General features: G+C 39.3%; 2 protein-coding genes and 1 long non-coding RNA gene across 26 annotated transcripts in view; 2 read left to right on the plus strand and 1 right to left on the minus strand.

Moving 5' to 3' along the window:
• The first annotated feature begins 643 nt into the window (after nt 1-643).
• LOC124183502 lies at nt 644-1,296 on the plus strand. 2 transcript variants are annotated; one of them, XR_006870993.1, is made up of 2 exons: nt 644-757; nt 965-1,296. It is a non-coding gene; the product is annotated as an uncharacterized LOC124183502 (long non-coding RNA). The 2 variants fall into 2 exon arrangements; XR_006870992.1 differs by having other exon boundaries at nt 650-757; nt 949-1,296.
• A 415-nt stretch (nt 1,297-1,711) lies between these two features.
• On the minus strand, nt 1,712-12,731 carry LOC124183500 (membrane-associated guanylate kinase, WW and PDZ domain-containing protein 1-like). 9 transcript variants are annotated; one of them, XM_046572088.1, is made up of 10 exons: nt 11,692-12,730; nt 10,262-10,481; nt 9,758-10,161; nt 9,415-9,603; nt 7,699-8,992; nt 7,388-7,526; nt 6,878-6,938; nt 6,411-6,802; nt 5,667-5,837; nt 1,712-5,582 (listed from the first exon to the last, which is right to left on the minus strand). In XM_046572088.1, exons 1-10 carry the CDS (start codon nt 11,759-11,761, stop codon nt 5,409-5,411), a joined length of 3,114 nt encoding a protein of 1,037 aa, XP_046428044.1. In that variant the 5' UTR covers nt 11,762-12,730; the 3' UTR covers nt 1,712-5,408. The 9 variants fall into 9 exon arrangements, 8 of the variants coding, with proteins under 8 accessions (XP_046428044.1, XP_046428043.1, XP_046428042.1 ...); XM_046572087.1 differs by having other exon boundaries at nt 6,878-6,941; XR_006870991.1 differs by lacking the exon at nt 1,712-5,582 and adding exons at nt 5,942-6,125; nt 6,215-6,281 and having other exon boundaries at nt 5,736-5,837; nt 6,411-6,941; nt 11,692-12,731.
• Nucleotides 12,732-15,152: 2,421 nt separating this feature from the next.
• LOC124183263 (muscle calcium channel subunit alpha-1) overlaps nt 15,153-23,997 on the plus strand; it is a 77,002-nt gene continuing 68,157 nt past the window's right edge. For 10 of the 15 annotated variants that reach the window (XR_006870951.1, XM_046571524.1, XM_046571532.1 and 7 more), the window contains exon 1: nt 23,757-23,890. The gene's annotated coding sequence lies outside the window, so the exon portion shown is untranslated. The other 5 variants (XM_046571526.1, XM_046571530.1, XM_046571529.1 and 2 more) reach the window with 5 other exon arrangements.

Genomic DNA, 23,997 nt, shown 5'->3' on the forward strand with positions numbered 1-23,997 from the left:
TGCCACACATGTTCCCACGTCTCTTCCTTCGCTCTGCACACGTTACATAACCTAGTGCGAATTGAACCATTTACACTTCTTACACTTTTTACACTTGGTCTAGGCCGTGTTCGTAAATTGACTGCCAGTACTAAAAATTCCCTAGGACAGAGACAGCTGTCCATGAACTCGGCAGCGCAAAAGAGATAAAAGATTGCTGACAGTACTGTCAGTCAATTTTCGAACACGGCCAAAGTGAAACGAAAGTCTAGTGACATTTGTAAAACGAACAGCGCCATCCGACGTCACGTCCGCTAAAACGGACGCGCAAGTGTACACTCCCCACGAAAGTGTAGAAAGTGTAGCTAGCACGAACCACGGTCTTACATACAGGTCTTGCGACTCTGAGTTTCGACGTGGGCCTCTTAACGTGTCAAGCCGCTAGCGCCGCTGCGATCGAGGGATGCCCGGTGCGACAAGGATGACGATAGTCGCGCTCGCACGTCACATGGGCGTGGAATCCTAAGACCGTGGCTTATTCAAACATTGTAGGTTATGTTGATGCATCCCTCGATCGCAGCTTCATCTGGATTTTTCTTCAACAGAGGAGCCACTCTCTACCATCGGAATTCTATTGAGTCGCAAGCCTGTATGTAAGACCGTGGCACGAACAAACCTATCTCTATCAAAATTGTGTTGATACACTAATCGTAGACGTGCGGATTGATAGAAAAACGAGTTATCGAAAAATGTTTCCAAAAATTTTCGATTATTGAAGGTGAGATTCATGTCTTGCTTTCAAGTATCAGTTTTTACGGACTTCTGTCTTTTTGTAAACAATGTTCTTCTCTGTTTTCGAATCGACACCTTTATTTCAATCTTACTAACTTCTCATGCATATTGATACTTACATTGCTTGATTTCGTATCACATCATACTGTCATGTAACAATAGTCCAAATTGAAATAGATTATCCCCTACCAAGAGGGGTTTACCTTTGTCAGGCCACAAAACAAAATAGAAGAAAGGGGAAAAATATAACCCACATTTGCGATTACAAAATTAATAGCTTTATTGTATGCCACAATAAATTCCTATGTGCAACTGGCTGATTTGAAGATGCACGAAATTATAATTCATGACAAACATGATATATCTACATTATGAAGTTAACTTATCAGTCCATAATGATAGAATGCGCAGTGGAGTGAAGGTGCGTATTAAAGTTACATACAACAAGGCTTACGAAAAATATGTCTGTTGAATGCAGGTATACACGTAAAAATATTTATTCTTTTCAGAACAGTCTCAAACTCGCAGGCTTAAAGTAAAATCTTACTAAACTGAAATTAATGTGGACTTAATTTATGGTAATGCCACTGTACTGCTAACTCTAAGCTCCTTCAATATGAATTTATATCCATACATATGCTGAATTTCATTTGCGCAATGTAAATCCACTAAAATTTGTTGCACTTAGTTCTGTATTTCTTAATTTCAGAAGGAATTGATTAAATTTGCTGCATAGCTTTTGCCAAATTTACAAATGACAACTCTCGATCTGCACATCTCAAGTATTAATACAACTCTTATGTAACGTTGATCTAAAAAAGGAGTTCTCTCGCAATTAGCTCTTATGAATGTGAGAACTTGATCTTTCTTATTATGCCTATCGTCGACACTAAAATCAGTGGTTACTTCCAGCAGACAGTGGATTTTTCCTTATCAAAGGAATACGAATCTACATAATGTAATGCAATACCAAGATGTCTAGTTTGAAGTTGCGCTATGCCATTGTCTACAGTTGAAAATTTGATAAGATTCTGGAACACCAGGAAAACTTTTAGCATTTTTCCTCAATTGTTTTAGAGTACTTATTTCAGCGGGAAATATCTGAACTCTAACATTAAAATATTGATTTCCTAATTTTTTACGTATGACTTGGTCCCATTATTTCTGAATGTAACAATGATGCAAACCCTATCTTATTATTAGAGTTTAAATAATAGAACCCGTAGTGGCTGTTATATGGTCTCAATTTAGCCTAGCAACACAGTGGATCGCACAGGCTGCGGGAAGAATGAATAAAGGATATATTTTAAGCCACATATATCATCACTGCGTTTAAAAATAATCATGCGTTTTTTTCTGGACCTCTGAACAATGTAGATTGGTAGTATTGAATGATTGTGTGACCCTTTGGTGTAACTTCGATTGTTTGACAATTTGCAATTTCATATCATTTTCATTATTTACCCAATCAGAAGGCTTATTTGTTAAAATTGCAGCTGAGCATGAAAGGAAAGAGAGCTTTGTTTTTGTTTATGGAAATTAACAATTGGTATTGGCAATAATAAAAAATACAGCTATAATAGCTGCTGAGATAGTGAATAGGTCAGAATAATCATTCTTGGACATAATGACATGTCTAAAGTACGAAAATGCCAAGTAATGAAAGTTACACAATCTATTTCAAAATCTACAAATACAATCTTCAACGAACTTCTTCCTAGCCATACATTTGCCGCTTGTGCCAAAAGATGCATAACTTTTACCTGCACAGGCCTAACGGACAAATCATGTGAACCAAACGTTGTATCTATTTTGGCGTAGGTGGTGACCATGTGGCTCAGAAACGGCACTTTTAAGAGATATTGACCGTACATGTAGACAATATAGACTTATGTTTAACCATGATAGTTTAAATAGGCATGTGCAATATGGCGTGTGACTCTGTCACATACTCATGTACCATGTTCTTATGTATTCAAATGTGTTTATACAGTTTGAGATTTACCAAACCTTACAATTGGGTGCAATACACTGAAGTCTAACCGCTTTGTTTAATCTGATCTGCATTTGGGTAGACTATGTTAAACCAATAGAGACTGACAAATGTGGGCCTTTCCTTTGGCTACATGTCTGTAATATGCGTTGGTAGTCGCGTGGCCTGCCCTCATCTAATTCTTCTTTACCCATTCTCATACAGATGAGAAACTCGTGTACCCAATCGAATGCCCAACAAGTTGAATCAGCACAGCGTATAATACAGCTCGTGCAGTAATGTTATCGAATAACTCAGTCATACCCCGTTTCCAAGGTTTGCAAAGATTTATCTTACCCAATAATCTAAATGCTATACAGATAAGGCATTTCAAGGCGTGTGTCCGTTTCAAAAATCAAGACGCTAAGACATGGCTTTTGTCACACATCCGCTATTGTTTCAGTACGTTTTGGTTCCTATACCAGGGCTGGCCAAATAATATCTTTACTTGAGCTACCAAATACATAGATAAACTTAAGGTGAAATAAAAATATGTATGTATCATATCCGCTCATCAGTTGCACAGGTAATATCCATATTACATTATATGTGTATGCTATAGCTTTCTATCAGCTACGACCGATCCGGTGAATACTTTTCTGTTTTTTACTTTGTGGAGAATTTAGTAAAATATGAAAACATTATAACCATGTTCAAAATCTACCGATGTGAGCATCAAACACATCAAAGGCACAATTTTATGAAGCTATCACAATATTTTAAAGGCTAAACAACGCGTTCTCGGTAGCACAAATTTAATGACACTTTCATTCAATCGCGTAGTACAATCGAATTGCAAGCGACAATGTGAGCAAGCTGTAACCAGATCAAAACTGTAGGGTGAACATAATTTATAATGAGATGGCCAGTCACTTATTAATTAGGATACTTAAATACTATGTCGGTGATCTCAACCCTATGATATAAATTATGTTTGCATCTAATTCCACACTAGACTAATAGATTAAGTGGATTAAAGCCAATCCATGTTAAATTTTGTTCAACTTTAATCTCTTAAAAAAATGAAACAAGTTAATGCAGTCCTAAAGTATTACACTGCCAACGGTTGTTTCTATCTTTGTCTACCATGTAACATTGATTATAAAAAATTAGATTCTTCACTGATTTTCACATGCGCCAGGGATAAGTAACAAATTCAAGACTTGTTTCGACGTATACTGAAGGTACAATTTGAAGGATTGAATCAGTATTTAATAAATAATTGCTGTCACAATTGCTGCTTTTCTATTTGCTGGCATTGTCTAGGACTTTTTGTTATAGCACTAGTCTGCAACACTGTGAGGGGAGAAGCGAGAGCGGCAAGAATAGCAACAAGTAAAGACCCTCAAAGAAGAGTCTAGCAAACATCAGATTGCCTTTTCGATCAAATCGCAGTTTTTGCAGCGGTTCTTGGGTAATTTGAAATCCCCAGTATCATACTGCCAACATTGGGCTTGACTGTCGCTACGCTTAAGGCAGCAGCAAACCCAATTTTTTTAGTTGCCAATTTATTTTCGACAACCATCACTTTGTGTAATATAGCTGTGATGAGATCAAATAGATAAACTGTATGTTCATTAGTGCCGCTATGATGACATAAACTGGCCTTTGTGATATTTAAGAAGATACAAGTCGGCTTTGGCTCCGTCTTTGTTATTCTTCACCATGGAATTTATGCTTTGTGAATGTATACTAGAGTGTTGCACAAACGAAACAATTTGCGAATGTTCATCGTGGCACCATCTGAAAAGTTTGTTTGAGTTGAAAGACAGATTCTCTCCAGAGGTGAGCGTTTTAAGTTATGTCTAAGATAGCGCTCATTCGACTTTTCACTTTTTTAGTAAACTGAAAAATCGAATAAGCATCATCTTGAACATAACATACAACGCTCATGTTACGGTGGAAATTTACAAATTATTTTTTCCTGAAGCACCCTAACCTTATATAGGTATAGAATTAGCGATTAATGCTGTTGTCTATATCGCTATATCGGACATGTGGTACAAGCTTTTCCTGTGATTAAAACTGACATAGAAAGTTGCTCGACTCATGATTTCTAACCATTCAACCGGGTTGTCAAGAGTTTGCTTGGGTTGAAAGAAAGATTCTTTCAACAGATGAGCGTTGAACATTACGTTTAAGATATCGCGCATTTAATTTTTAACGTTTTCTAAAAAAAAAAATGTTAGACATAATGTAGAACGCTCATCTTTGGAGAAAATCCTTCTTTCAAACCAAACAAACTTTTCAGAGGGTACCACGAAGGAAATTTGCAAATTAGTTCTCGCGCAACACCCTGTACACATATGTATATGCATATCGTCAGTCACGCGTATGTCCACCTATGGAGATAGATTCTGACCGATTGCAGACCACCGGTGTTTTCTGCTACCATCTGATCAAGCCTCCGAAAACGATGTTGGTGACTTTCAACAGGTCCATAATTGTACACCACTAATATATACGTTAGACTTGCCGCATCATGGAGTCGTATTTGCTGGACTCTCTCTTAAGATTCTTTAGGAGCAAGTTGATGTCCAATGATTATAGTGCTCAACCTGATCTCTGATTTTCTTCAATTTGTGAGTACACATGTATTCATTCTTCATATATTCATGTCATACAAATGAGGTGGAGCACCGACAACAGAAGGCATCTGGCAACCTCGTTTGACCAACAGTCGAACGGATGGTCCACCGTTGCGAATGATCTCGATTGCTTCCGTGTGTGTCATGTTCTTCGTGTTTATACTGTTTATTTCAATGATTTGATCACCAACCTATAATTATCATTTCTCAATTTTAGTATCGACAAGGTATAAGTTACGCCGTGAACGGTTGATAGGAACCAAACCATTACTCACCCTGAGCCTGCTGTCGACTGACGCCGGCCCGTTCTCCGCAATTTGTAAAACGAATAATGGCATGTTTTGGAATTCTCGTCCACCTCGGATACTAAATCCAAACCCTCGAGTACCCCTTGTCAACTCGACAGCATGGTATTGTCCGCCATCACCATCTCCGGCTGTTTCATCCTGTGAATAATTAGATTTTTCATTTCTATTTTTTTACCCATACGAATGCTTGTGCTTGGGTATGGTTGGAAGAAAGAAGGAACCTAGAGAAATTAGAAACATACTGTGAATGTTTCTTGAAAGAGCCATGTGGTCGCTCTCTCCGCTAACGCATGCACAACTTTTGGTTTGCAGCATTTGTCCGCTATGCTAAGCTCAGATAACAGTTGTGCTAGTGTTGGCGTAGGGTATTGCTTGCATGGCTCAGAAGGGGCCCTTTCAAGAGACATTTACGGTATGACATGGCATCTATATAAAAACAAAAAAATGTATATAAAGTAATAAATATCTCACATCAGATTCACAGAGGTGGATAAAGAAGAAAATCAACTACTCACGTCAAGTGTTCGTTCATACCCGTTTTGTTATGCGTCATATAATAATACACACATTAGCCGAAATCTTCTTTAGCGTAGAGGCAGTTTAGTAAAAAGTGTGAAGGCATAATATTTGAAATATATTTTCGTGTATAGTTGCACAGACGTTCATCTTAGACAGAATGCGACCGTTTGGAAAAAGAGAGGAAATACTCACTTTTTGTGATAACGACATAGTACTGCAACAATCATCCAAGGGATAACCTATTGTCAGTGTCACAGAGTAACCCGAGTCTTTTATCAGATTGACTATGTCCTTATGGCATACGTTAGTGATGTCGACATGATTAACTGCTAGAATGTGATCCCCAACATTCAATTGGCCGCATCTTTCCGCGGGTGATTCTTCAATAATCCTTCCAATTGTCGACCCAGCCTTGTTCAGTGAGGATATAATAACGAATCCAAAACCCTCGTTCTCCAGGCGCGACACAGTTATGTCGTATGGATATTGTACATTTTGGTGACGATCATAGGACATATGGAGGGTCTCCTGAACGTTGATGCGACGTCGAATACCTAGTGTTACTCGGCCATTCTGCGCTGCCGCTATCATGAGTTGAACAACGTGATGATGCGAAGAATTCATTACACTCTCCCCGTCTACTGACATTATCAAGTCACCTGTTATCAATCGATTGTCCAGGTCAGCAGCTCCACCTGGGACGATATGTCCAACCGAAACCTGCTAACCATAATACGATCAGGTTTATGATTAGGCTTTGAATCGAAAAGCATTTAGCAGCATGACACTGAGACTGCATACAGATTTGTATATCGAAATATTGCGTACACTTTGAAAATGGTTAAAACCCTGTATAGTCTACCCTTAGAGCATATACTACTGGAGGTAGCTTCGCGTGTACAGAAAGTATAGCGGTAGAGAAGAGAGAGAGAGAGGTATATGTTGGTTATAATCTGTCTCTTTCTCCCAACGAAATGCAAAGTGAGAAAGATGGAGTAACGTAAGTTCGCAAGGTGGATGGGATGGGTGGCTCTCTCCAGTACTATATGCTCTAAGAGTTTACCACAGTTGGCTTCAACATCAACTTGATTGCCGTAATATAATGCAATTGACCAAAAATAAGAATTCTTGTATGAAAATTGCATGTGCATGTCTGACGAATAACCAACCTGTGATCCTTCCTCTGTACCCCCGACTATTCGAAAACCAAATCCAGTATTTTGTCGCACGAGTGTAACCAGCATTTCGACCCATTCGATACCTGGTGTTACAGGGCAAAGTAATTCACTCCCGTATTGCTGGTGGTACCTGATTAAAAATAATTAATGAAAGTTACGATTGCATAATATAGAATGCTGTATTGTTGGTTCAAAGTTTGGGTACGGATCAAATGATATTGACAACGGATTGAATATAGATAATGTGGATATTTGGATCCATGTTGAATACAAGATCGAATAGTAAAAATTAATTCAAGTACCTGGCAAGGGGACCCGAGTGTGGTTGTTCGTGCTCAAAGCTCGTTGTCTCCTTACGCTTTTCCCAAATCTCGCCAGTGTCAACATTTTGTTCTTGGCCAATGCCATAGGGATGGTAATCGAACTGTTGTTCTGTGTATTGTCGTTGCGATTGCACCAGGTACGGCTCTTCGTAATTGTATTCTACAATTCGTCCACCATTCTGCTTGTGCAGTGATCCATCGAGACGAGGAATATCGACAGAGTATACATCAGTCCTTGATCCACCTTTGTCAATTTGGCTATCCTCTTTCGTGGCGCCCCAACATGGCTTGTCCGAACTTCTACCTGGTTCATCATCCAATTTGGCAAGAGCAGCAAAGGTCTCGGGCAAGTGCATGGTTAAATTCCCCCTGTACAGCGTGTCCTTGTAGTTCACAGGCTCACTTAAGTCTGCGTATCTATAACGGTGACCATTTATGGAATTGGAATCCACCCGAGTTTCGGTGGACCAGCCCAAGTTGTCTATTTCGGTGCTGGCAGTGGTGGGAGTCTTTGGCCTATGCCCCGTCGTTCTTGTATCAACTAACGGAGTCTTTGGCCTACTTGGCAGAATGGTCTTTGATAGCGTACTATAGAGGTCAGCAGTCGGTGTTTTGCTCCTGAATAGTTCTGCCGAATTTCTGTCCTTCTTATCCTTAATCCTGTGGGTTCTCTGGACATGGATAAGGGCTTCTTTGTTCCTTGGGCAATCCTTGAGCACTTGCACAACCTCTGAATGGCACATGTTTCTTACATTTGTCACATTTATATCAACCAATATATCACCTTCCATCAAATTTTTACAGCGCTGCCGGTCCAAGATCTTTTTCACTTTCTGTCCATGTGCCGAGTCTGCTATCGTGAAACCAAACCCCATTGTACCTTTTACAATCAATATGCTAAGAAACTCGGGCTTGGCAGGTGTTACCGGAGGCTGTTGTCGTTCCTTGTAAGGTCTAGATTCGTCTTCTCCGACTTCTTCATCCCCCTCATTATTTTCCTGCTGTACATCTCGTCCCACCATATATTCATCGCCATTGTCCTCATTCACACTTTCTCCCAGTAGTATGTCTGTACTATTTGGCCGCTTTATGGTTGTAACTTTATCAGAAATACAGAGATCAGGCATAGAATTGACGGATGTGGTTGCCAGATTTTCACTGTTCGATATCTTATGTACTGGTAACAGGTTTCCGTCGACATAGTTGAAACGATCATTAGAATGCATACTAGGATTAATGTCCATGTAAAGTGTTGGATCCTCAATCGGTACATCTGGGGATAAATGGTAGGCAGCTGATAATAGGTTGTATATGTAGAAACAATTGTATCATTGATAGAACTTTAAAGACAGGCAGCTTTACGGACCTTATGGTGCTAGACAAAAGTGAGTAAAGGGCATGGTCCAAATTTCAGGTAACTGCAATTACTCACTTACATTACAAAAGATTTTAACCAATGGTAAGTGCAATTATTCCCAGGCCCATCCAGGCACCTTGGTGCATCACAAGTATTCGCTTTGGGCTGACTGTCCTTAACTGTCTTTGGCCAATGCTTGTACTCATGGGCAAATGCAATATTTGTATAATTTATAAATCATGTATGAATCACTTACATTGCTGGACTGAACGTGACTACAATTGACACGGGCTGACATCACGGAAAAATTGTTTTATTTATTATGTACACCAACTCACCTGGAGCATTGACTGCTATTGTGGTCACCACTTCAGTATTGGGATCGTTTGGATCAAAGGGCAGTGGGTAGCCACGGCATACCTCGATAGTGACAGTCTCCCCACTCGAAATAGATTTGAACACGTTTACCATTTCGTTGTGAGTATATCCAAGAACACAGGTTTCATTAACATAAACAAGAACATCGCCTTAAAAAAGAAGATGCCAATAGGCTGTTGTCAGATGTGGATGAATATATCGTAGCTGTGTAGTATCGCAGTCAAAAATAATAAAATAATAATAATAATAATAATAATAATTAAAAAAAAGATTCGTGATAGGATAAATTCTGGACCCTCTTACCAGTCTGCAGCTTTCCATCTATCCAGGCTGGTCCGTTTGGCACGACACTTTTTATCTGAAGGAATTCTTCAATAGTGTCATCTCCACCGACAATAGTGAAACCCAGTCCTCTGGTACCTTTCAGCAGCGTACTACGTATTCTTAGCCCCTTTAATTTATCAGGGTTTCTAGTGAATACTGAACTTTTACAGTCTGTCACGCCCTGCTGAGCCCGTTTGGCTTGGAGTACTGGGTTCTCGTATTGGGTTCGCCGATTCACATGGTCGATAAAGTAGGTTCCGTACAAAGTATCATCTATTTTTTCCCACCCATAAGGTAGCTCGTCATCCAAACATTCTTCTAGGGAACGTTTTTGAAATTTGGACAACCTTGGATCAAGCCAGTGCGACGTGCCGCTGTTATGACTTGAATAATATACGGTAATAAGTTGACTAGCATCCTATTTGAGGAAACCATATGCAATATATTTTTACAAAATTTCTCACAACCTTCAGTATTACTTACTCGATAAAATATACTTCTCCAGTGTCAGTGTAGGCTTTCTCCCAATTGGATGGAAGGGGTCCTAATTCATCCTCAGATGCACGATCTTGGTTGCTATGCTCTTGGTCTAGATCCCTTGTAGTCTGGCCAGATCCTGTATTATAGAGATAACTTGGAGGTACCAGATGAATCGAACCATTTGCATTCCCAATTTTTTGAACTTCTTTGTCGCTACAACTGCCTATTGGTAGAGAACACAAACTATAATAATTTGAAATTGAAAATCCAGAAAAGACTCACTAATTACAGAAATGTTATTAAACGATTTTGCCAAAATAAATTATCGTTGAACAGCTCTAAGACAGAATGCATCATCTTTGTGGCTGTTACAAGAATAACTCACCAAATGAGATAAACATACGCATTTCAGGTGATATAATATAAAGAGTTGAAAAATTTAACCACTTACGGATCATTTTCAATTTTAATATTAGATGGATGCGCATATGAATAATGTACTCGAAAAAACACTAGGTATTTTTTATGCGTTTTAGCAAACTGAGACGTGCAGCTCCATATATTTTACACGCTATTTATCATATACTTTTTAACAGTATCACAAACTTTGGTTTGATCGTTTGGGGGAGGGGCTTATGAAAACACTATGGCTCCATTAGTTAATCTCCAACAAAGAATGATAAAAAAGTTACTCAAAATTATCTACTTCAAACCTTGCTTAATCCCTGTAATTTTTATACTTCAAAAATATTATTTTTAAATACAAGAATGTGGAAGAGATCTACCTCGCATCAGTTTTCAATCAGGTGCAAGGAAGCAACTTGCGCCAGTTCGACAAGTTACGAGAACAATCTACAAAAACAACCCGAAATATATGGTTGCTGAATATTTCAGCTTGTCATCTAATAATCTAAAAACTCTAAAAATTAAGACATGTACTGTAAAAAGAATGATTATGAAATGGCTAAATGAAGAGTGCATGCTTTCATAGCTTGATTATATGGGCTATCCGAAATCATTTATTATGATTATTGTTATTATTGTTATTATTTAATATTACTTTTGCTATTGAGAACCAAGGGTAATCAACTATGCTCTCTCTATCATTGTTTTTAAAATAGGTATTCATTGGCATGTTCTTCGTCTTTGTTATATTTGTCTATAAAAATATTATTGAATGTATTTTTCATATGCCTATATGTATGTACGCGTGTGTATGTACGTATGTATAATTGTATTATTTCTAGTTCATACCCGTGTACAGATGGTGTTTCATCTCTGTGAGATTCAGAGTGTTTACATTGTATTACTTTGAATTTTGACGAATAAATTAAAATTGCAATTTTTGTGAATGATACTGATTTGTCAACATGGACTACCAAAGTCTAGAAAGGAGTTAGTAAGTCAGTAAATAATAGTTGGATTATTTTTACCGCAGTCAAAACCATCGTTGGAAAGAGCTGTGTTGCTTTGGGCAGCCATCTCGTGTTTTCTACCTAGCATATGATAGCGAGTAGCAATTATGCCTTTCTGATGTTTTTTAGGTACTGAGTGTTATCAGCCAAAACTGGTAGCTCCCTGACATCTCTTGGCCATATTCGTTGTTCCTGATGAATCAGCCAGATCCTTGCTCATAAAAGTCAGCATCGCCGTATTTCTTTCATTGTCATAGGATTTCCGTTACGACATACCTATTTCAAATGCATTTTTGCACAATAAAAAGAAAATGCTTGCAGACCCGGATTGAAGTCTTTCACAGCTCGGTTTAATTCGTATGTACAATTGTGGAAACAAATTAAAGTAAGACTAACATTTCGATTGTAAGTACAAAACTCTGCAGGCATTGATAATTATTTGTCAAATGAAAACTAAGACGAAATAATTGAAAATTTTTCCGCAAAAATTGAATGGACTTATTTCAAGCTATCGTTCGTGAAATTTACACAGACGTGGAGATGGTAGCGAGGAAATTGCGAGGCGAACGACTATTGAGATTGTGACAAATAACATACAAGTGTCAAATAAATCAAGCCAAATTTACTAAGGTTAAATCTACCTCCGCGAAATTGATTATTCAGAACAAATGCTTGTATGCTTGTTTCCAAATATGTGATCGACAATCTCATTTGTGTTGTTGTTGTTGTTGTTGTTGTGTTGTTCCTGCTGTTGTTGCTGCTGCTGCTGCTGCTGTGGTGGTGGTTCTTGTGTCCCACTTGCCCAATAAAAGAGATTTGTTGATTTCTACAGTATGGCTACTCCCTATCGGTCTCCCCTTCCACAATGCAATAATATCCCTACTGGTTTGCTGAACAACGAGGGAACAAATATTTCCAAAATGAATCACACCGAAATCTTAGAACCGAGCTAGAGTAGACACGGTTCAGTACTCATCGTATATAAACAGCACTTGTTCCAGAGATATCGGGATTTGGGGTAAAAACATGAAAAGCAAACTCATTTGAAGAGAGAAGCACGGACAACGAACCTGTTGTCCGAAAATACTCGTTAAGTAACCGGTAGTTCCTATAGGTAGCGCTGAAGTCCCAAAAAAATGTAGGGCGTTGAGTGGAAGATTGCTAGACAGGTTAGCAGCGGTTATCATTTTAAAGCAAGGAAGAGGGCACGGGGGTGACGGCAGTGCCCTACAATCAACAACCTGCTAATGGATCTTACCATGTAAATTTAGTCTGCAGGATAAAAAATGTTTATACCGCAGCTCCGCCACTGGCCTATATCCATGACTTTTCTACTTTTAATTGTTCCCTTGTCCCCCGCCATGGGGCCGATAGAAGAGAGAAAGGAGTACTCCCGACATATCTCTTTGCTGTATATGTTAGCTTCAGGGGCCGGATTCCGAACATCAAGCGAGTTCGAGTTAGTGAGTTCTACGGTTTTTAGTTCTGAACATCTATTTTTCTCTCCTTTCTTAGCTATCGCCCTCTATCAACAGCATATGCCACTTCGTAATAATATTTAACATCGATAAGCTCTGTATCGACCGTGATGTTCATTAACCATCGACTTTAATAATAGTATGGAGAGCGGAAAACCGTAGAACTAATTCGAACTCGCTTGATGTTCGGAATCCGGCCCCAGCAACGGCTTCAGTGCCCATTATGGGAGGAGTGCTCATAGTGCTCAGTCTATTGTCTATCGTTTAAGTGTATAGGTGGGGATGGGTTTCTTGTTGAAGCTCAAAAGTTTTGGAAATTGGCCGCAAAGTTAGAGCGCTGCAATCTCGTAGTACCCCAACGTAAACAAGCCCTTGTAATATAAGGGGCCGTACTTAAATTACGTAACGGAATTTGAAGAACTTTTCAACCCCTACCCCCCCTGTGTATCAGATCATAACAAAATGTCAACCCCCCCTCCCCCCGTCCCAAATTGTACGTAATTTTTCGGAATCAAATAACGAAATAGCATAAAATTTTATTAAAATCATTTGTATTTTTGATTATTCTTTTATTTATTAATTATTAATTAATTATTAAGTGTTTTAATTACTGTAAGTTGAGTGATCTAATGCCAAGAGCTACCGCAGCGCGCTAGTTTGAAAATGTTAAAGGTTTGGCTACAACAGAATCTGGCGCGGGAATTCAGTTTGAATTTTTTTATTAATTATCAAAAAATTTTACATTCAATTCAAAAAATTACGTACAAGCACCGAAAGACCCTCTCCCCGTATCGTAACAAAGTGTAACAATCGAGTCTGACCCCTCCCCGCCCTTACGTTTGTTACGTAATTTAAGTATGGCCCCTAAGAGCACGCTTCAAGTAGCGTCAGCGATTGCTGTCGTGTGGTCATAAGAATTGACTTGGTTCCGATAAAAAATGTACCGTAATTTTGTTTGTTTGCTATGTTTTGATTATAAAATATAAAACTGATTTCAAATACAAGTGCTGTTCTGATTTATTATAGCGTGTACGAACGTTTTTGAACCCTAATAAATAACATGAATTTTGAACTCCAAGGTTACATTTAATTTTTACTTACTTTATTCTATACAGATTTCAACATATTCACAAACTGAATTTGTTAACGAACAAAATTGGTGAACTACTACACATTGAACAAATCTAAAAGAAATAGGTTAGGTGTTTATTACTACTACTAGATTACAGCGCCTCTGTACTAATGGTAGGTTACCGAAACACACTCCGGGTCAATACAAGAGCCATGATCTTCAGTCAACATCAGCCCCTTAACACTGCTGGGTATTAGTGGGTATACCGAGTCCCCGTTAATGTACCTCGCCACTACGTGGCGTTAGTAGTCAACTGCTCACGATGCCGTCTCTATTGGTTATACGAAGAATGGAAACTACGCAGAGAGCAGATTAATGGGGGCTGGGGAGTGGAAGGGGTAGATCAGACGACTTCTAGCACGTAGTGGCGGGAGGCATTAACGCGGACGCCCTGCTATAAGAGAATCTAGTCCAGGGTCAGGGGGCTGGTCAACACCAGTAATTCCAGAGCAGCCCCCTAACACACACTGCTAAAAGTGGTTCGCAAAATATCCCTCGATTCTGCCGCCAATCTCCACCATTAGTGGCACTAGTAGTTGTCTGACAAGCTTGCGTGCGGTCAGCGAGGGCAGCGAGCGTGTCAGAAGTCTACTCGCGCCACGTAGAGGAACTACAAAACGAGGACAAAACGCGTACAATTTTTTAGTATGCGAGCAGTGGTGAGTGTCAGGGGGCTGTTCCAGTGTGCGACGTATGGTTCGTGGTTGATTAACGGCAACTATGGTCGCAGGGGTGAATAGCAGTTCATCGAAACGGCGCCAGATGACGCTCGTGTCATAGGCGCAAGTATCGTAGATTTGGTGGAAAGGGCGCGGACCTACCCTGTTGTAGCTGTTACGAGCCTTGCCATGGCTCTGCCGCCGGTCAGTCGGAGAGCGACGACACTTTAACTAGTCGCATTCGGGCATTGATCCCTTGCTACCGCCGCGAATTGTTGATCTAATATTGTGCGATGTCTTTGTTTGCATTTTATGTACACCCACCCAGTGATCTAAGCGACTCAGCAATTAATTATATCATTTGAACCACGACAAGCCCTCGTTTCACCAAAGGTTCTCGCTTCAAAATTGTGCAGCCCCAATTATCAGTATAAGTATGTTGTGTGCATGAAGTCGAACATTTGGTTTTCCTATCAAAGAGACTAACGAGCGAACAGACGGGTAGAAGGAGTGAAAAGATAAATTCAGAGAGGAATTGATTGATTCGTGTGTCGTACTCGATTTTGTATCAATGTCACTGCAATTGGTGTTTATGGTATCATTATCGTTATATTCTTGGCGTTCTTGCTCTCGCTCCATCTGTTTTTATTGATATCGACGTGAGCAACTAATTCTGATGCTTTTCTTTTATTAGATTATCGTTAGTTACACTAGCAATATAATCATTTCTATCCACAACACCACCATCACTGTTAATTCTATCAATACTGTCGCCGTTCTTATTCTTGTTTTGTCCCGTTGTTGTTATCGTTGTTTTCATTATCATCATCATCGTCGTCGTCGACGTCGTCGTCGTTGTTGATGTGTTGTTGTTGTTGCTATTGTTATTATAATCATCATTATTATTACCATTATATGCATAATGAGATGTTTTGAAAGCAATATTATGTTCGTTCTCATCTGAAGAACATGTTGTTCATAGCAAAAGAAATCCTGGCGGAGGATGTCACTTGAATCCAATTTGGAAAGGTCACTCGCGGACCTCGATGTTTTCCCATTATTATCACATTGAATAGAATTTATTTTTTAGACAATTGTTCTCAATCAATGTTAGCCACAGCCACATTTAGTGATACGTATCTGCTCCTGGAAGCATTCTCCAGGGAATAAAATTCTTTACAGAAGTGTCCAGTGAGAGAGATCGGGATCCCAAAATGTCTCGAAAGTTATAAGCTTCGAATATTTGAAAGTTAAATTTACGTAAACATTCATCTTTGAACATCTCTAGTGGCTAAACCATTGATTTTACACTGAATATTAGAATTGCGCTTTTTTATAGAGTCAAATGATTTACATAAATGTTTCTAAAATCAAGTTCACATTTTTGAACGCAGCTGATTCTGAGTAATAGGAATTTAAAAAAGACATAAATCATGTCGCTTCCATATTATTTAATCGAGGGTACTTCGAATTCCGAGAATGACCTTAGACAATTGTTTAAAATATAAGCGACATTCTCCAGCGGGGATTTCTTTTGCTATGAACAACACGTTTTTCAGGTGGAAACTAAGAAGATATGTTGCTTCGATACATAACACTACCTTGATATACGAGCAGCATCAGTTTTTATTTCATATTGATAGGTGATCTAGAGTGTGCAGTGTATTACTTTCATCTCGACAAAGTGTTTCGATCTAGTTGCGTTTTTTTATACTGTGTATGTAGTATGTGGGTGCGTGCGGTCGTCCGTAGATCTCCGCGCGATCGGTCCATGCGCTGTATCTGCACACGCGGTTATTAAACCGAAAGGTGAAGTGTTATATTTGGATATGTGCCGAGTAAAGCAGCTAGACAGCTCTACACATGGTACTTGTCTTGTCGGTGAGCTATAAAAATGCGGTGAGTTTTTTAATAATTGTAGAAAAAGAGGATTGATGTCACCAAACTAAACCCAAAAACTTATGTGAATTCCGATTCACCAATTACCCTCATGAACGGTAAATGTCAGCGGTTTTGAGGAATAATAGGGCCTTTTCACATGAGCATAATCAATCCGGTTTTTTTTTCTAGTCTCCAATCTCACGGATCGATAGGCCAGTAAAAATTACACATAGTTCGTATTGCCAAGACTTTCAATTTCTTATATTAAGTAAAATTATTTGACATGCAAATTTTTAAAGGTATAATTGCTCTCAATACATAACTGGCGTTACTTTCTACATAGTTTACTGATTGAAATTTCAAGACGAAAAAAAAAATTTCAGGGAACGTTCGCTGTGTAAGGTATAAAATCCATCACAAAGCTCAAGGTAAAATACTTGTATGGCGCGAAATAGTATATTGTGTAACAAGGAGGCAAACTCGATATTTTCGGACCATTGTCTCCTTGTTGCACAAGATTTTTTATAAACCACTGGCGTGTTTTCCTCGCTTTTAGATGCCTCCGAACAGGGAGTAAAGTAGTACTTTCAAGTCCTAGGGAGTAAAAACGACTTTTACTCGCTCCTCGGATTCTCAGGGCTTAAAAGTGGAAGTTGTTTTTTTTTTGGTCTTTGGGACGCGTGGTTCGGTTGAGTTTGGGTTGAATGGTATACGAGCCCATGGGATATGTCCTGTAAGGTGTGATGGATCTGTCGGGGTATTATGGACCCCGTGGGGTCTGACTGATAAAATAAAAGTTCCACATACGTGCCAACTTCCCGAGCAGAGAAGCTCGGAGAACATGGCAGGGGGTATATAAAGTATCGTGTGCACCTCGGGAGTAAGCCATTTTAAGGCCTCGGGCGATTTTTTCAGTACGAGTCGTAGCCGAGCGCGCGAAGTGTATATAGCGACTCGTACTCAAAGAATCGCCCTCGGCCTTAAAATGGCCATCTTACTCCCTTGGTGCACAATCTACTATTATACAACAAGAGTATGTTACGAGTTTTGTTAGGAATCACGAAATTGAGTTCAGGGTAGCATACTGTCAGATTTGTTTGCAACAGCGGATGCGCGCAATACAGAAAAGGCCAATTTTCACTCTTCAAGTCCTAGGACTTAAAAGTGCTCTTCTCAGTAATTCGCGCATATGCATTCGCAAAATCACACGACCGTCGTAGAAACGGGTACTTTGTGTACAAAAAACACGCATGGAAAATTTCGTAAAACTTGCTCGCGTTGTAGAAAATAATTTTCAAGGCTGCGTGATTACTTTCGCACAAATTTTACAAATCTACGCCTGCAATGCAGAATCTGAACAATAGTTTTTTTTTGGAGAAAATCAATAAATGAAATTCTATTTAAAACTTACTAATTATACCTAACATGAACATTCTATGTAATTTTTTTACTATGAAGTGGAGGCCACGACGTTCGGTTCACGGATTTTCTTCAAACCTTGTGCTCTTTTAGTAGTCCATTGGGACAACATAATATGCAAGTAGTAGGCCGTATTACTGAGTCATTTTCACGAAAATCGCAAGAGAGGTTTTATGCGTCGAATATGTATAGGTGTGTTGTCGTCATCAGTATGAGATGACAGCGGCCGAGTGGTTCGCCTTCAAGCTTTGTGATCGCTGGATAGAGTCCCACTCACATTTGAAAAATATTTTTATTTATCTTTCAACATTGGTCATATTTTTTCACATATGTACAATTCAATGGTAATATAATGAAAAATTATGTGTATTTGCATAAATTTTTATTGAATTTCCAATCTTATATGGCTGTTTACTAAGTGTTATTACTCTACTTACAATCGGGTAAGGTACCCGGAACTGCTTTGACCTGCAGACAGAGACAGGTCACAAAGGACAAGGGGAGTGCCATGCTTGGAAAGCCCAAATCAAGCATCGATAAATAAACGTGTAAATAACTATACAATAATACAATGAGTAGAATATGTCGAAACATAAGGGTAATGCATATGCAATTAATCGTCGGATGTGCATTCGGTATTACAGGTTGCAGGATGATATTTGTCTTAGAGAAACGGAGACAGAAATTAAACCGGCATCTACTACATCGAATTAATGCAATTTTTCCGTATGCACAAAGAATCTCCAGAGTTTCTATGGAAAGCAAATCTTGTTGACATGTTGAAAAGTTTCACTTTCTTCGGATAAGTTGAATGCAAACCATTTCTAATGCAACATCTCTCTAAATATCGATGCTGATAATTGGTGATGTACGATAGAATATATTTTAATAGAATTTTCACGAGAAGCAATTTCTCGTCCGTTTTCAATCAAATATGAACAGTTTTGAAGACGCTTGATAAAGATTTTAATTTTCCTATAGAAATAGACGTCGCACGGTTGGCAAATTGGTGTACATTTCGGGGATAGGACTCCAATCGTACAAGTTTCACGACCTGCGTCATCGGTAAGGATTTCATCGTATAAACCAGGATTCGTTTCCCCCACCCCCCACCCCCCTCCCAAGAATTTTTCTTTCTCCGTCAAAGGAAGCATAACGTTTGGTAGAAACGAACTATACAGCTGCGTGGTACGATTCTCAGATTTTGAACTTAATGTTATACCGACAGTTGGATGGTATTTTGTTAAATTATCAACAGTCTTTTGAATTCTTGAACTAAAGTTTCCTGTGGCTTCTTGTCAGCACAAAAACACTTGCGCCAATAATTCACCAGACAACGTCATCGCGTATTCTGTCGTGTATTATACCTTTTTCATATCGCGCCTTTCAATGAACACAGTTTTTGAAGTTTTCTTGGTGAATGTTCCGTCATAAGTTCACTGGCACTGGCAACCCGCCTGGTCTGTATTATTCACAAATTTTTTGCCAAAATTTATGACAATTGCCTTCGTCTGCAGGTGAAACTTCCTTGCGGCTTCTCATGTTTCTTCCAAGTCACAGATTCCTTATTATTCACATATCCCGTGACCTTCCTCAGCCGAATTCTGTGCCGTTGTTTGAATTTTTTTTACATATGAAAGTGATGCTTTAAAGAAGAAGTCCTACGATTGAAATTGGCCTGCAGCTGCCAAAGCCCACTACTGTAAGTTCTCTGTTGTTGTCCTGAGAAATAAAATCGAAGTTTCACTTCATCATCATAATTTGTTCTTCAAATACGGTTGTTGAAGATAAAAAAAAATGAGATGCGAAGTGATAAAAATTTACAGTTACCTGCTGGTAATTTTTGTGAGCCTTTGCGAAGCGGTCATTGGTCTCCGAATTAATTCTTGAGTACTTATCCATTGTTATTTCTCTAATATTTGTGTTTTCATCCCATCTCCTCAAATCGTCCTTTCTTTTTAAACTTTGAGATCCTTCTATCTGGTGAGTTTGTAGATTCTACGTGGGGAGTACTTTTGCTAGTCTCCCTACTTTTATTTTTGTCTTCAATGAAATGTATCCGTCTATTGTTGCCTTCTATTCGAGGGTGAAGTTCGTAACGTTACTGTAACGATGCATGTTTAGGAAAAATCGTTACTCTTATTTTGAAAAGCAACTCCTTCAAACTCATTCTGAAATTGTGCCGTAACGACTTTTTCCCTACCGTTTCGTTACGTTAACGTTACTGACTTCAGCCTCATTCTTTTTGGCTAGCTCATAATCCTCGTTGTCAGAAAAATCTCGTTCAACTTTACGCGATATACGTTCTTTATCTGCTTTGTCGAAACGAAGGAGGACCTCGTTAGTGACCAGTATCTTTTCTCCTAACATTTCGACGGTAGACCGATACAGTTCTTCTCCAATTGCCATTGCATCTCCAGAAATCATTGCTGATGATTCTGTATCGATAAGGTCCGCTTCCTGTGGGAAACTATCACAGTACACGAACGCATTTTTCAACCGACGTTTTGAAACTGCTTTATGCATTGAATCTTCATGACATTCATCATCTGTAGGAGTCGAGGAATCGGGAGTCACCCCCATTTTTGCAGTAAAAATGTAAATAACTGCTTGTGATTTTCGATAAACACGCACGTGTACTATTCGTTCTTGCTAGATTAACAAGGTCTCATCGCTACACAAATTAACTGCCGAATGAGGTTGTTCTATTACATCGGCCCTACAAAAATAGAACCCAGGTCGAAGCCTGGTCCTCCCCTTGTTGTTTGTGATCTGTGTTTGCAGGTCAAAGCATTCAGGTGCAAAGTAGTTCCGGTTACCTTACCCGACTGTAGGTACAATCGACTATCACAATAGGGTCGGTCATGGGGGTATAGGGGAGGATATTTGAAAGAATTAGCATACCCCCACTAACGAGCTTGACGTGCACTTATGACGCTTTGAACTAAGACTCTCGCAATAGGGACGACAAAAGTCCATAACAACTAGGCTATTGTCTTCCAACATCTCACGTTTTGTTGCCAGCCCTATTGCGAGAGTATCTCGCAAAATTGCGGCTACGCTCTGTTCAACTGGAATAGTGGGGGAAGCTGCTGAGCTCTTTTGAGGGGCAGCGGCCCTATTGAGAGAGATCCTAATCAGAGAGTCGACTGTATAAGGGATTTTACTGATCAGGAAAGGCGTACACTTTGAGGCAAACATGATGCGTTTGGTAGTTTACTTAACGATAGTTATTAAGATAATAATTGTTGTAATAATGAAAATTTGAAACAACCGAATAACATTGGAAATTCAATAAAAACTCATACAAGTACACGTAGTTTTTCATTAATTACTTTCGAATTGCATTATACATTAAATAATATGAACAGTGTTGAAAAAATAAGTAAACAGGTAGAAGAAAAAATGAGCGGGACTCGATCCAGCGATCATAAAGCTTGAACGCTAACCACTCTACTGCTACCATCTCGTGCTCATGACCGCAACGCACCGATACATCTTCGATGCATAAGACTTCTCTTCCGATTTTTGCAAAAACGTATGGGTAGTACGCCCTACTACTTGCACATTATGCTGTCCCAATGGACTATTGAAAGTGTACAAAGTTTAAGGCAAATCCTTGATCCGAACGTCGTGGCCTCCCCTTGTATATATCAATTTTTTTTTTAAATTGCTTCAAAAATTAGATAAACTTTGCGCTCCCAATAAACAGTTGCAAAATAAATCAAGATAGTTCAGGGTCAGGTCAAGTTTTCGACGGAGACTATGCTTGCAATATAGCATACACGGAAAAAAGGCATGGTTGTATCTTCAATGATTTCGGTGTACCTTACTAAACAGTTCTGTAAAATATGCACGACCGAAATATCTAGCTGCGTTGACCTTAACGTAGCTTCAGCGCCTCCACCGAAAAAGAAATAAGATGGACCAGTATAACGGCCTTCTCGAACAATGTAACTTTTGTCTGAAACTTTTTTGAGTATCATCAATAGTTCGAGTACTATTGCTCTGTCACATTTTAAACGCCCCACCCTGTATAATACGTGATGATAACTTGCAGCGCTGGCGAGAAAATTCCACGCATCTGCAGCCACCTATCGTCGCAGGTGAAGTGAACCCCGCAAAACTCAAATTTCTTTTCAAAAAAGTAAGAGTCGGCATAGAAGTTAAACTGATGATGAAGCTCGAGCACGTGGAGCACCCTTCGAGTTGCAAACTTTGCATCTTCTTAAGTTCAGCAGCGCTTGGCTAGTATCGGATGTTCTCGGGAATTTCCGGCAACGAATTCGCTATTCTCGCTGGTAATCTTAGGAGGCGCTTGCAACCAGTTGCCTGGTAATTCTTACTAGTCGCCGCGCCGTAGCCAAACGCACCGGCTAAAATAACTAAACTACTCAAGACCAACTGTATTTTCAGGTTGACATAACTAGAATCTGGTTACTAGATTCGTATGGTATTTCCAACTAGGCTCTTTTTCCGTGTAGAGATAATGGCAGATCATAAAATGAGCGTATAGCGACACGCACATTTCCACTTCCCGTTTTACCCTTCTTTCTTCTTCTGACATTATCTTATTCCGTTAATTTCTAATTCTTATATATTTCCTCACTTTTGTGAAATAATCCACATGTACGCAAAATTTCTGCACAAGTGACGACATTCAACTTTGAAGTACGCATTAGCTACGTATCAGATCCCATTGTATCGATTTGTTTTTGCCAATTTTTTACCCGTGTGTCGTAAGAAGGAAAACTTCCACAATATTTCTTCACGAACACGAGAAACGAAATTGACCCTTGAAAAATTCGAATTACCTACATAGATTATCTGTACAGGATACCCTATTCTGAAGTGTTGGCACATTCTGAGATGAGCTTGAATGTCACTAACATTGAATCGGGTAATGTGGATGTCAGAAGAGGGGCATCGGATTGCTGATTCCTCGGGGATCCCTTTACATAATTATGTACGCAATTCGTAACCATGGAAAGCTCTTACAGTTCAGATTGTTGTTCCAATATAACAGAACTTTCAAGATCATTTTGATGTAAGCCCGAGTTGGGGGTCAGTCGACCATTTTCAACCGGCTCTAGCCTTTGTCAATCACTCCTTTTTCTTGTTCTGCTAACAAGAATACAGGAATTCCAGCTAAGAAAATAGTCAGATGATAAGTCTGTTCCCCGTGCATGATAGCAAAGCGTTTTATTATCCCCGGCTTGCTGCATATGGTGAATTTCAAATATGGTGAAGGAAAATCCGTTGAAACGTTCTTGCCCTGTGTAGTATGTGAACGTAATACTACTGAATAGTGCGCTGACGACGCCGAACCAATTTTCGAATTGGTGATATGCGTGTATTTATGTACACTTTATCTTTATACTTTATGCCTGACGAGCGCCTACGCTTGAAACCCAGTGTTTCACTCGCCTGTGCGCTTCGTTCCAACTAGTCGAACCAGTATATTCGGGTATACTAAATATAGCAGACCTCCACTTTGATTCCCAGGGTGAGCGGCATAGTGGTAGCGGCAGCGGTAGCAGCAGCGTTGTTATTATAAACACGTATTAATACAGTGAACATATAGGGCGTGAAGCAGTTTTACACGGAAAACGATTAAGACGGCCGGAAAGTTTCATGAACAAATACAGGTATAGTCGCGACTGGAACAGAGTGACGTACGAGTTTTCGAACAAGACCAAAAACAGATTCCCTGTGCTCTATAATTGTGTACTACAATTTGATGCGTAATGGTGCA

Source organism: Neodiprion fabricii, chromosome 5, assembly GCF_021155785.1.
Source record: "Neodiprion fabricii isolate iyNeoFabr1 chromosome 5, iyNeoFabr1.1, whole genome shotgun sequence".
NCBI classification, from domain to species: Eukaryota; Metazoa; Arthropoda; class Insecta; order Hymenoptera; family Diprionidae; genus Neodiprion; species Neodiprion fabricii.